General features: G+C 39.8%; 1 protein-coding gene across 1 annotated transcript in view; it reads left to right on the top strand.

Annotated features, from left to right (window-relative positions):
- Nucleotides 1-7,892, top strand: part of MCPH1 (microcephalin 1) — a 127,487-nt gene extending 119,595 nt beyond the window's left edge. Inside the window, exons 13-14 of the mRNA XM_084262508.1 lie at nucleotides 5,471-5,708; nucleotides 7,670-7,892. Coding sequence (XP_084118634.1) covers nucleotides 5,471-5,708; nucleotides 7,670-7,725 — 294 coding nt within the window. The 3' untranslated portion in view covers nucleotides 7,726-7,892. The remainder of the gene's footprint in view (nucleotides 1-5,470; nucleotides 5,709-7,669) is intronic.
- The last annotated feature ends 5,229 nt before the right edge of the window (nucleotides 7,893-13,121 follow it).

Genomic DNA, 13,121 nt, shown 5'->3' with positions numbered 1-13,121 from the left:
CTGTGAGCTCTTGATCTTTACATGTACATGGGGTTCCACATATGTGTTTTCCTTTGAAATGTTTCCTCAATGACAGGCTGTCTGAAAACACACATAACCATGCAAGTGTGATGCCTCCTTACGGCGCCGTAGCTTCGGGAGCGTTCTTCACAAGGTCTTTGTACAGAATTGCAGTAACTGAAAGTGTAAACGCTGCTTGGCCAGTATATTTATCCATGCTGAAATCATATGAAATTTAAAATCTTAGTGCTTAATATCACCTAACTATATTAAATTAATATGCTATTTTATCTGTCTCTTTTTGCTAACTTTGTACGTTATCAAACCATAAAGACTGGGTTGTTTTATCAGTTTTATGGTTTTCTGCCATTTAATAGTTGCAGAGTGGTGAACTAACCCATAAGACTTCAGCAGTCAGATCTTCTTCTTTTTAGTGAAATCGAGCAATTTCCCATCAACTCCAAATTAAATAATACTTGATCTCTGGATAGATACAAACCATAAAATATAGAATCTTCTCTCCTCAAACCTATGTCTGCAATTCTATCTTCTAGTGTTTGCATTTAATAAAATTTTGGATTTTTCCAAGTAACAAAGATACAATTACAGTTTTCCATAAGCTCAGTAACACGTCGCTAAAAATAGCTTTTTCATATAGGTGTTGGTAAGGTTTCCAATCCTATATTAAATGTTCAGCTAGAAATTATAAAATAAATCAGGGGGTTAGATTTTTGAAGCTAATACTTCACATTTTCAATTCTAGCCTACAAATGTATTTTTTTATCAATAGTAATAAATCATACACATATTCTCAGTCCAGGTTTTGGGAAGTACTGTTATTCTAATAGCATATTAGACTGCAGATTTCATGTGCTGCCTTCTAAAATTACACTGAACATTGTGTGCTTTGTGTAGGACATTACCAGTTTCGATGCTGTAAAATTACCAGGTACACCTGGAAGAATTATTTTCTTACATTTTCTATTGCATGAATTTGGGCATCCGTTCAGAGATGATACCTTTGTGTTATGAGCCTCATGCAAAGATCACACCCTTGGAACTTTATGAGCTTTTGAGTTTATCCCTGCGTGCTACCCAGCAAGAACTAGTTTTATTAAGTTCTAGGCAAAGCAGCAAAGTTTTGGGTTTTTGTAATATTTGCACTTTTTGCTTTTGGGGATTGAAAATCAGTCACAGGAAGGACAATGGTGAAACATTGCAGGGGGGGGTTGTAATGATGAAACACTCCATTTATTTATCATACATTCCCTATAAGTTTTACTGCTGTCAGGAGTGACTTTTTTTTCTTTTCGTTTCAAAACTTTGGTTCAAACTTCTAAATTAATGGCACCTTTATGAGAAATGCATGCATATAAGAAGTGTCTTCCTGCTGTTCGCCCAGCTAGTGAAAGATTGATGTTAACACCTAGGATCTTATCAAAAAGAGTAAATAGATGTTTTCACAGCTTTTCGATTCTATGTCCATCTGCTAATGAATACAATTAGAAAGGAAAATTGGTGCTGTCTGTTATAATATGACTGACACAACTTTAACTGCAGCTACCGACTGATACATACACAGTTGGTGGAAACAGTCGCTTTTGGGGTCTGATACTTTCCCAGGCTTGGTCTCTGCTGAGGATTTATTTATTTATTTGTAGAAGCTTAGGCAAAATGTGTATGGTTTCAAAGGGCTGGGAGCACCCCTGGAGATCCACAAAGGCTTTGATGTTGCAAAGGCAGCTGAGTCAATTGAGGGGTAAAGAGCTAGATTGTGCCCTCTCGTCCCACTGCCAAACCCTGTGTGGTCAGCCAGCTGCCTCTTCAGCAAACTGGTCAGACTCACAGGATCATAAAAGGGTCTGGGTTGGAAGGGACCACAAGGATCATAGAGCTCCAACCCCCCTGCCACAGGCAGGGATACCAACCTCCAGGCCTGGATCTACACAAGGTTGCCTATAGCCCCATCCAACCTGGCCTTGAACTCCTCCAGGGATGGGGCATCCACTGCCTCTCTGGGCAGCCTGTTCCAGCACCTCACCACTCTCTCTGTAAAAAACTTCCCCCTAATTTAAATCTTCCCTCCTTCAGCTTAATCCATTCCCCCTTGTCCTGCCATTGTCTACCCTTTTAAAAAGTTGATTCCCCTCCTGTTTATATGTTCCCTTCAGGTACTGGAAGGCTGCAATGAGGTCCCCCCGCAGCCTTCTCTTCTCCAGGCTGAACAAGCCCAGTTCCCTCAGCCTCTCTTTGTAGGGCAGGTGCTCCAGCCCTCTAATCATCCTTGTGGCCTCCTCTGAACCCTCTCCAACAGTTCCACATCTTTCTTGTATTGCAGGCCCCAGATCTGGACACAGTACTCCAGATGGGGCCTCACAAGGGCAGAGTAGAGAGGGACAATCACCTCCCTGTCCCTGCTGGCCACCCCTCTCCTGATGGAGCCCAGGATACCATTGGCCTTCCGAGTTAGTGCCCTTTTTTGGGTTAGCGGAGCAGAAGGAAAAGTTAACCTTCCCGATTACTCTCTGAATGTGAATGCTGTGATTCTTCCCTAAGACCTGTGCATGGACCCATTGTGGTTCAGCAAATTCAGGCTTAGCCTGATGGGAAAGTGGTGGTGGTGGTAGTGATCCAGACAAAGGAAATGTAAAGATGAGGTTCCATGCTGAACCTTTACTTTAACAATGTCACCGAGATGTACCATGTTCTTACCCTGTCCTCTCAAATATACTGATAACACACACAGCTGGAATTGTAAAGGCTGTTTCAGAAAAAAAATATAAATTCAGTAAAAATGTATAGACTAAAACATGCTGTTTGTGGACATCAGGAAAGGAAGATGCTCAAAATCTGGATTTCCTGATTTGAAAGGCCATCAGATATATTCAAAGAGTTCATGTGCTCCAAAATCTGCTCTGTAACTCTGCTTTGATACTGTGATCAACTACATTATTTAGCATCTCTTTGACTTTGATAGGATTAGGTGCCATGTCATTCATAAACCTAAATTCACAGAAGAATAGAAAATAAAGGGTATTTCTTGGATTGTGCTTGACTCTTTTTTTGTCTGGTTCACCTACAGTAGTCACTGTATTTATAACTTACTGAATTCAGAACACAAAGAATCCATTTTATTCTCAGGAGAGCAGCCAAAGAATTAACAATCAGATAAAGCTGAATTATTTATTGATGGAAGACATCTCAAAAATCAGATTAGGATTGATTTGTCCAAGAATAGCAGAGGAAAGTGGCACAGAACCACTGAGCTACGAAGTATCCTGTTCACATGGGCTTATTTGCAGGTGCTTCACCTAGCTGAAATGATCAGAAGTGCTACAGCAATTCACTTGTATCTGTGAACATGCCATGGGGATGTTTGGCTTTATAACCCACCTAAACCAGGTGAAGACTTTTACTTTGGCTGCATATCTGCCAAATACATATACTATTGCTTTAAATTCTTAAGTGCCTATGGTTTCACAGCAGGTTCGTGCCAGGACTGGAGGAATGAGTTGAGTGGATTCACTCAACGTGTCGTTTCTTCCATGGTTCCAGTTACACCTCCTCACTGACTACAGTTTCACTTTCAGCCATCTCATATAAACCAGATGTATACAGAATGACCTTTCCTCTATGTAAGGTGCTCATGTTGATCATCTCTATGAAAAATTCCAAGGATCACAGAAAATATTTAGTTTTGTTCTCATCTTACTATTAACTCCAGTCTCATTATATATTTTCCGAAGTTTGACAAGAGACACAGAATGAGACATGTTACATACATTAAATGGGAAGGTCAATGGCAACCTTGCTGTAAGAAACACAAGCTTGCTTTTCTTTAATTTTATTTTAGCATTAAAACTTTACACTGTGTATCATGGTGTGTCCACCTGTATGCACTGCTTTTATGCACATTATAGCCACAGTAAACTGCTTTAATTGCCCAACCACAGACCTGTGTGGTATAGACAGAGAAAAAAAAATGGCCTCATATAGATCAAGTAGGTTTTTATTATCATTATTGAGTGCTACAGGCTGCACAGGATCCAAAAAAGGACTTTTTTGGTTTTGTGGAGACAAAGGAGTTTTCATTAAATGGTTTGATCTGAATCCTGGTACATTTGCTTCACTTCATTCTCTGAGGCAAAATACAGTTTGTATCTGTGGACCACAGGAGGGGAAAAGAGGTACTAAAGTAGTTTAAGCTCTAAATTAGGTATGCTTTTAAAGCTTCCTGAAACAAACTGATGAGCATTATATATTGTAAAGAGTTTCAGTTTGTATTTGTGCCAAAAGACTGTAATTATTTTGACTATCCTTAGATATGCTAAATCTGAAACACTACAGACTGAGCAGAGAAAGGATTGAGAGCAGTCCTGAGGACAAGGACTTGGGGGTGCTGCTTGATGAAACACGAGCTGGCAATGAGCTCTTGCAGGCCAGAAAGCCAACTGCATCATTGGCTGCAATCAGAAGATGCAGGTCAAGGCAGGTGATTCCACCCGTCTCTCATGAGACCCCACCTGGAGTACTGCATCCAGCTCCAGGGTCCCGAGCATAAGAAGGACATGGAGCTGTTGGAACAATTCCAGAGCGGGGCTACGAAGATGATTAAGGGCCTGGAGCATCTCCCCTATGAGGAAAGGCTGAGTGAGCTGGGACTGGTCAGCCTAGAGAAAAGAAGAATAAGGGGGGAACCTTATTAATGTTTATAATTATCTGAAGCAGGGGATGCAGGGGGAATCAGCCAGCCCCTTTTCAGTGGTCCGTGGGGACAGGACAAGGGGCAATGGCTGCAAGTTGGAGCACAGGAAGTTCCGCAGCAACACGCGGAACTTTTTCCCAGTGAGGGTGACAGAGCCCTGGGACAGGCTGCCCAGGGAGGTGGTGGAGTCTCCTTCTCTGGAGATATTCAAGACCTGTCTGGATGCCTCTCTGTGCAATATGAGCTAGGGAGCTGCTTTGGCAGGGGGGTTGGACCCGATGATCTCTCGAGGTCCCTTCCAACCCCTATGATTCTGTGATTCTGTGATTCTGGGACCTTTGAAGTCCATTCCAACTGAAGCCATTCTATGATTCTATATTTATGTGTGATGGCCAGTGTTACAAATTTAAGAATGTAAGATTTAGGTGACAAATAATGGTGTCAGGTACTCTAAGTCTTACAGGTAACCCATCTGAGCTATGATGAGTCTCAACTATAATCTGGGATTTATATCAACCAAATATATTTTACATGGATATTTAATCTCTTGCATTAAAACAACTAAAACCATAAAATACAGCATATTCTTTGTATAGCTTACCCAAGAGACATTACTTTCTGTAATGACATTACTTTCTGTAATGTCTTAAAATGTAAAGTCCATATTCATATACTATAATTACCTTTTTCTGAACAAGAATTAGTCTTACTTTAAGAAGAAATGCAACACATTGATTATGAATCTCTTTGTTTCCTCAAATACAGATCTGCAGACTTCAGCGTCAATTATCAACAGGAAAATACCAACAGAACCTCTTTTCAAACCAGCCTGTAATGTTTGTATCTCCCACCAGTCAGCCACCCTGCAACAGACTCATTGAACTTATACAACTGTCAGGAGGGAAAATATGTAAAGCCTTACGTCAAGCAAAAATCTGTATAGGAAAAAAACCTGGAAGTATGTACAACGAAATAAAATGTTTATCAGAAAAATGGATATTAGGTAAGACACTAAATTTCAACTTATGTAAAATATTGTGAAATATGTATTCAAAAATTGACTGTAAATAGTTCAGTAAGCTGAGGTTACAGAGGAAAGAAAATGGAGCAGTCTACTACAATTAGGTTTTCAAGAAAGTTATCTCCATGTTGAGGACTTTCTCTTACATCTAAGATTGCTTTATGATGGTCCTAGTCCTCACCATTTCAATTTTCCCTAGAACTAATTTCATCCAAAGATTTTCAAATGTGTCTTTTTCATAACTGTTTCATTTAGAGCAAACTAAACTATGGAAAACCCACATATGATAACCGCTTTTTAAAATGACATGAATTTCAATTTTAGATATGATAAGAACTTTTTTTTTAACTGGTATAATCTGAAATATGGTAATTGGCACCCTCTGATAATCTGTCCCGAGTTATATATTGTACATCTGAAAGACAATTTTCTGCAGTCTGTTTCACTTGCAAAAAGTTTCTTTTTAAAGCTTCCAAGAGTTGATAGTCCATCATTTTTCCATTTAGGACACCACAGTTCTAATGGTTACCTGTTTGCAAAGATTCAGGTGTAAAATTGAAAACCTTCACCCTCAGTGAGAAGTTTCAGATAATCCGTGTAGGATTCGCAGATGCCGATCTGACGCTCTCTCTTTTTCAGACACAATAAGAATATTTTCAAAAAAGGGACCTTTTGCATACTAAAAAAAAAAAAAAAAAAAGTTTCTTCATACAGCACGTCAAATGCCTCCAGTTAGTGCTTTGCTCGGATTCTAGTAATAAATGTTTTACATTAATCCATGTTATACGAGACTAGACAAGCAAGTCCTGATCTCTTGATCATTAATGCTATCAGATCACAATGACTTGAAACCTGAAAGAATGAACCACTGTAGAAGAAAGGAAAAGTGAGCCATAAAGGAAAAATTCTTGTCTAAGTTCAAATGTTATTTGATAGTTGAAAAATCTGTGAAGAGTTGAGGGAGACACACAAGAAAAAAGCAGTGTTTGTTGTGCCTTTCTCTCGTTTCGAAGAAGACATAAGGAGCAAGTGTGGCCAAAAAAGTGACTGGATGAGGAAACCAGAGCTTTGTGCAGAACTAAAAATACAGTAAATTAAACACAAAAGTTTCACATAGCAGTACTTTAGTCCTGAATTCCAGATGGACAAAAGTAATGATCTAAAGTAGCATGGAACTCATGTGGCACGTCCCACTCTTTACTAGTCTTATGGCATTCTGCCTCAGCCTGGTTCCAGTGTCTCCTGAGCTTGCTGCAGCTGGACAGGCCATGCTCAGCCCATCTGTGGGCTGAAGGAATCGAGTATCCATCTGGTAATGAAAAAGGACTCTGAATTCTTTGTGCCCTTTACAAATTTCTGAGTTCTCTTTTGCAGTCATTTCCTAATTGTTACATCCTGCTCACAAGGCATGGTCATGCAAGCTCCAGCTAATAGATTTTAAATGTTGACTCATAAAAAACTCAGAAAAAGAGAATAATTTCTATATGGTACTTGAAAGGAAGGATACATGCCTTTGAAGCTCAGCCCATTTCTCAGCAACTGTTTACATAATAGTATGAACACTGACACCTATAAATCGCCATCTTCATCAAATACATCAAATCAGATCTGAAGTTTTGTCTAATCTTTGTCACTTCGCTGTTGTAATCCAGTTGGTTTGCTTTGTGCTGTTAAAACTGACTGACAAGTAATTCACTCAAGGCTAACCACAATAAAAAGCATATAAGTAGAAAATGCAGCACCTTTCTGAAACTTAAATAATCGGTAAGTTCTTGAGGCATTATCAATTGACTGCTTTTTCTTTAGGGTCCTTTGCTTTCTAGGTTCTCAGCTCCAGCAAACTGTTTTACAGCAGAAATAGTTCTGAAGTACATTATTGCTTTGTATTATGTTTCTTGTGCATTTTATCTTAAGTAATCTTGGGATTTTTTTATTTCTTTTAGATTCAATCACTCAGCATACAGTATGTCCCATGGAAAACTACATTTTTCAGCTGTGAGCAAACACGAAAGTTTCTGTGTGGTTGTAAGGAGACAAGCCTAGTTTGGATTCAACAACAACAAGAAAAGCTGTGAATAAAATTTCTAACACAAGTTACCTATTTCTAAATACAGGGAAATGTCTTCTACGTTTTTATAGCATGTGCAAGTGTTCATCTTGTGAAATCTTTAGGTTTTTATAATAAAGTACTTCCCTAATAAAAGTCATCTTGCTTTGATTTACTTATTGAAGACCTTTGGACCTAAAAGTTGAATGAATAATGATTCACTGGGAGGAAGCGGGAAGATATTTTCTAATCTCAGGAGAAGTTGCTTATGTTACAGAGCAATTAAAAGATGTGCATGCAGAGCGGGTGAGAGAGCCTGAGCTCTGGCATAGTCAGCAGGAGCTGTGCTACCAGTGCAGACACACAGATCCTCCAGGCTCCTCTATTCCAAAGGCCTCTGCAGACAGCTGTAGGCCCATGTTGCCACATCTTCATGGCCACTGCTAATTACATTTCTTTGGTAAAACCATAAGGTGTCCCATCATGTTCGACTCACACTTGCACTTCTAATTTGAGTTTTTAAAAATAACTGAAACTTAGTAGTGCACAGTTAAGGTTTGAGTTTCAAACTGTTTATAGACTGTAACCATAAACAGTTACTGATCCTGAGTCAGATTAATTAAGGCAACACATCATTGAAGTGCTAAAATCTGTTGAAAATGGAACATATCATTCAACCCTTTAGGTACACTCAAGAGATGTACACAAATACCTTAAATATTAAATTTCTCTTCAACCTGTGATTGACTTATAAGATTTGTATGTAAAGTATGTTGTGTTTGATGGAACAGCTTGTTCTGGATGCCATCTCCAAGCAATTAGAAGAGAAGAAGGTCATGAGGAGCAGTCAGCATGGATTCACTAAGGGGAGATTGTGCTTGACCAATCTCATAGCCTTCTATGATGTCATCACCGGCTGGGTGGATGGAGGGAGAGCAGTGGACGTCATCTACCTTGACTTCAGCAAAGCTTTCGATACATGACATCTTGATAGCAAAGCTGAGAGAGCATGGGATAGATGAGTGGACAGTGAGGTGGGTTGAGAATTGGCTCAGACCGATCTCAGAGGGTGGTGATCAGGGGAGCAGAGTTTCGCTGGAGACCTGTGACTAGTGGTGTTCCCCAGGGCTCGGTGTTGGGTCCAGTCCTGTTTAATATCTTCATTGATGACCTTGATGAGGGAATAGCATCCACCCTCAGCAAGTGCCAATGATACAAAGCTGGGAGGAGTGGCTGACATGCAGGAACGCTGCGCTGCCATCCAGAGACACCTGGACAGGCTGGAGAGCTGGGCAGGGAGAAACCAGATGAGGTTCAACAAAAGCAAGTGTAGAGTCTTGCACCTGGGGAGGAATAACCGTTTGAATCAGTACAGGCTGGGGGATGACCTGCTGGAGAAGAGCTCTGTGGAGAAGGACCTGGGCGTCCTGGTTGATGACAGGTTGGCCATGAGCCAGCAGTGTGCCCTGGTGGCTAAGAGAGCCAATGGGATCCTGGGGTGCATCAGGAGGAGTGTGGCCAGCAGGTCGAAGCAGGTAATCCTCCCCCTCTACTCTGCCCTGGTCAGGCCCCACCTGGAGTATTGTGTCCAGTTCTGAGCTCCCTGGTATAAAAAGGACAGGGATGTCCTGGAGACAGTCCAGCGGAGGCTACGAAGATGATTAAGGGCCTGGAGCATCTCCCCTATGAGGAAAGGCTGAGTGAGCTGGGACTGGTCAGCCTAGAGAAAAGAAGAATAAGGGGGAACCTTATTAATGTTTATAAATATCTTAAGCAGGGGATGCAGGGGGAATCAGCCAGCCCCTTTTCAGTGGTCTGTGGGGATAGGACAAGGGGCACTGGCTGCAAATTGGAGCACAGGAGGTTCCGCACCAACATGCGGAAGAACTTTTTCCCAGTGAGGGTGACAGAGCCCTGGGACAGGCTGCCCAGGAGTCTCCATCTCTGGAGATATTCAAGACCCATCTGGATTTGTCCTAGGGAGCTACTTTGGCAGGAGGGTTGGACCCGATGATCTCTCAAGGTCCCTTCCAACCCCTATGATTCTGTGATTCTATGACATTTATGTACGAATGTACAACCTCCTCTAAGTATTTGCAAGGTCCATCAAAATAATATATCAGTGTTGTAGAGAATAATGTATTAGCAAGTAACTTAATGGCAGCTCAGCTTCCAAACCCGATGCTCCCCTCAGGGTATTGTAGGTGTAAGGCAATGGAAACCCTGTGCCAAAAATAATGATTTCAAGTTAATACTATGAAACAATCAAGGTACAATGGTTTATAAATTATGCCATTCTGTTGCATTGTTATAACCTCTTGGGCTTTTTAAGGGATTTGGATGTACAGTTTCTGTAAATTTGAAAATCATGCAAATATTCTCTTCACTAAGGAAGTTCAGTGGCATCTGGGTAGCAGGCTGTTTCAGGCAAAAATTGCATTTCTATAGTTCCTCTCCAAAACATTACATATACATTCTAATGGAAAAGCTCCAAGATATGATTATTTTATGGAAAATTAGACTGCTTTTATTTTCAGAAATACTGAGTACCTGTAACTCAAAAGCTTAAGAACTTATTTTCAAGTATCTAAGTGCTGGTTTTAGTACCTAAACTAGAAAATACAATTTCTTCGCTTAGTTTTCTGACATGCACATTTTTAACAGCATCTTAGCTAGGAAAAGTATGTTTGATACAAAATTGTACCATTTATAATCCAAACTATTTACGTGTTTACTGCAGAGCACTGGTAACATGCTGTCACTCTTCATCCTTGACCTTATGAGCCCTTCTATTAAGAAACTAGTTGCCAAGTACTATAGACTAAAATATAAATACTTAAATGGGTTGTGACATGTGAACATATGGTTTCCAGTAAATAACAGAATAATTTGTTTGAATTATATTGCTTAACTTTTAATATTACGACCTCCTTGTTTATTTTGTAGTCATTTCCTAAGTGTACTACCCATAAAAATCTGTCACTATTAATTTATATAATATAACATTCCAAATTGGTTTTCTCATAAATCATCTTAAGATTAATCTCAGCTATTGGATCAGCTTGTTGGTCACTATTAGTCATTCATGTAACAGACTTGACAATGAGAAGTCTAATACTTTTTTCTAAATTTAAATGTTTCGGAGAAAACAATCTGTCAATTTAGACTGTTTCATCTTAGATTATATGGTTTGGTAGAAATCCCTACCTATTGACTGTTCTTTCAAAATTTTTAGTGCACAGGTAAATATAACCAGCAGAAAATTAAAATGCCTGATTTTTGTCTCGTATTTTGGGCAACAGGAGTGCTGTCCATCCATACTGACTATTGCTGAGTAACAGTATACAGCAAACACAGGAGAGCTTAGAATTAAATCCAAAGACTGGCATGTTGTACAACCAGTAAAAAAATAAATACTGTTTCATGTTTATAGCCTGGAGTCTTTCACACAAACAGCTTCTGATCTAGGTACCCTGGTGCAGGTTCTCAACCACCTCAGCGTTGGAAGGCAAGCGCCTTTCTACCTGAGAACTGACCAGGAAAAGACACCAACACTGGTCATCCCTTCAATAAACCTACACAGGAGGGGGAATGATGAAAACCTGTCAAGTGGTTCATAAGAAATCCAACAAGGAAAAAAACACTCGTACCCAATACCATGGTCTTAAGGATCGCAACACAGAGAAGACAGGCACAAAACCCATCACTGGTTCATGGGTAGTTTAGAGTTGATCTGACTTTTGCAATGTCTGGTGCTGAACTGAGATTCTGCCACGGCACAGACACATGTACAACATGGGACCATGTTCACCTTATCGGGAATTTATTTTTTCTTAAATTTCTTCTCTTTGTTATTAATCTTTTTTATCAGAAGAGAAGTTGTCATAACCTTACCTTTTTTAGCCTTCATTAATTTTTTTGCCTATCTCAGCTGCTGTCTCTCCCTCTCAGAGAGCTCCTGCACCCCTGCTAAAGGCTGTCTCTAACAAAATCACGTTAGCATGATTAAAGATCTAAGCTAGCTTAGTTTTATTAGGAATCTGTTTAAACCAAAATAAATTTAAAGGCCACAGTAAGAAGAAATCTCATTCCTTCCTGAGATTCACAGTGGCTGAGTTAATTTTTAAAAGTAGTTTAACCCCCAGCATTCATTTCATTTGCATCAGTGGCATAGGTGATACCGCTCAGAGGCACAGACCACCCTCAAGAAGATGTTACTTGTGTCAAGATCACAGCAAAACTGGTATCCTTGTCAAACAGTATCATTGAAAATTAATTAGGACCTAAACCAATTTCTTTGTAGTCAGAGTGACTAATAACGTGAGATTTACTAATGATGTGTTTGAAAGCAAGGCTGCCAGAAACTTGTGAGGTGGGTGGAATGTACATCTCTTTTCTTTCCCTTTCTCTGCTCTTGTAAACAGTTTTAGATTGCAACTGCATTTTGGGTGTATATATATATAGTGAGTGAAAAGTCTCTTAACTATTAACATATTCATTAACTATGTGGCAGTGACTTATTAAACTACAGATTTGTTGAGCTGTTTTTGTGTTTCTGGATATTTTCCTGACTAAACTATAGGTAACATTTTGGAAACAGCTACTTTTGAAATAAAAATAGCTAGTTAAAAACTACTGCATCACTTGATATTCTGTTTACAGTTCCACTATAATAATCTTGGGTTATCTTAATTGATCGGTATAGAATATAATTTAGGCATGACTGCATTATGTGGTAAAGTCTTATCAGCACATTCAGTGCTAGGAAGCTGCTTGCACACGCAGCTTTCGGTGAAACCTATGATCAGCTTAGGAACTGTAAGGCAAAGGCAATTTTAATTAGTATTTCTGAGCGGGAACTGTGGCTGTATGGAGCTGTGTCTAACACTTCTAGTACATAAAGTGGAGGTATCCCAGGAACGATGTCTAGAAAGATGATTAAACTAATTCTTTCCTCAAGAGCAACACCCAACACTGGGGGGAAGAGAAAAAAAAAAAAAAAAGAGTATTTGCTCAGACTGAAAACTGGAAAGCATGGAGAAGTCTGTGTCTGTGCCAGCAGCCTGACTTCTTTAATGACAGATCTCATAACAGAAAAACAAATGGCTACAGTCCTATTGCATTAGCAGAGTTTTGTTTCTGATCTCCTTTTATTGCTGCATTTCAGAATGAGCTCTTTGCATGACATGGCCAAATGGTGGGCTTCGGAAAAGCATCACCCTTACTGCAGCATCGTGCAGCAGGTGACAATAAGGTGGTTTAAAACTGCCAGTAGTAAATAAATAGCAGCTGGTGATTAGGTTATCAAGACAGGTGTCTGCCAAGAGCTTTTGCCAGGAGCTGGCAAA

Source organism: Gallinula chloropus (genome assembly GCF_964237585.1).
Source record: "Gallinula chloropus genome assembly, chromosome: 3".
Lineage (NCBI taxonomy): Eukaryota > Metazoa > Chordata > Aves > Gruiformes > Rallidae > Gallinula > Gallinula chloropus.
The sequence above is the reverse complement of the archived record's forward strand: the minus strand, read 5'-3'. Positions and strand labels throughout refer to the sequence as shown.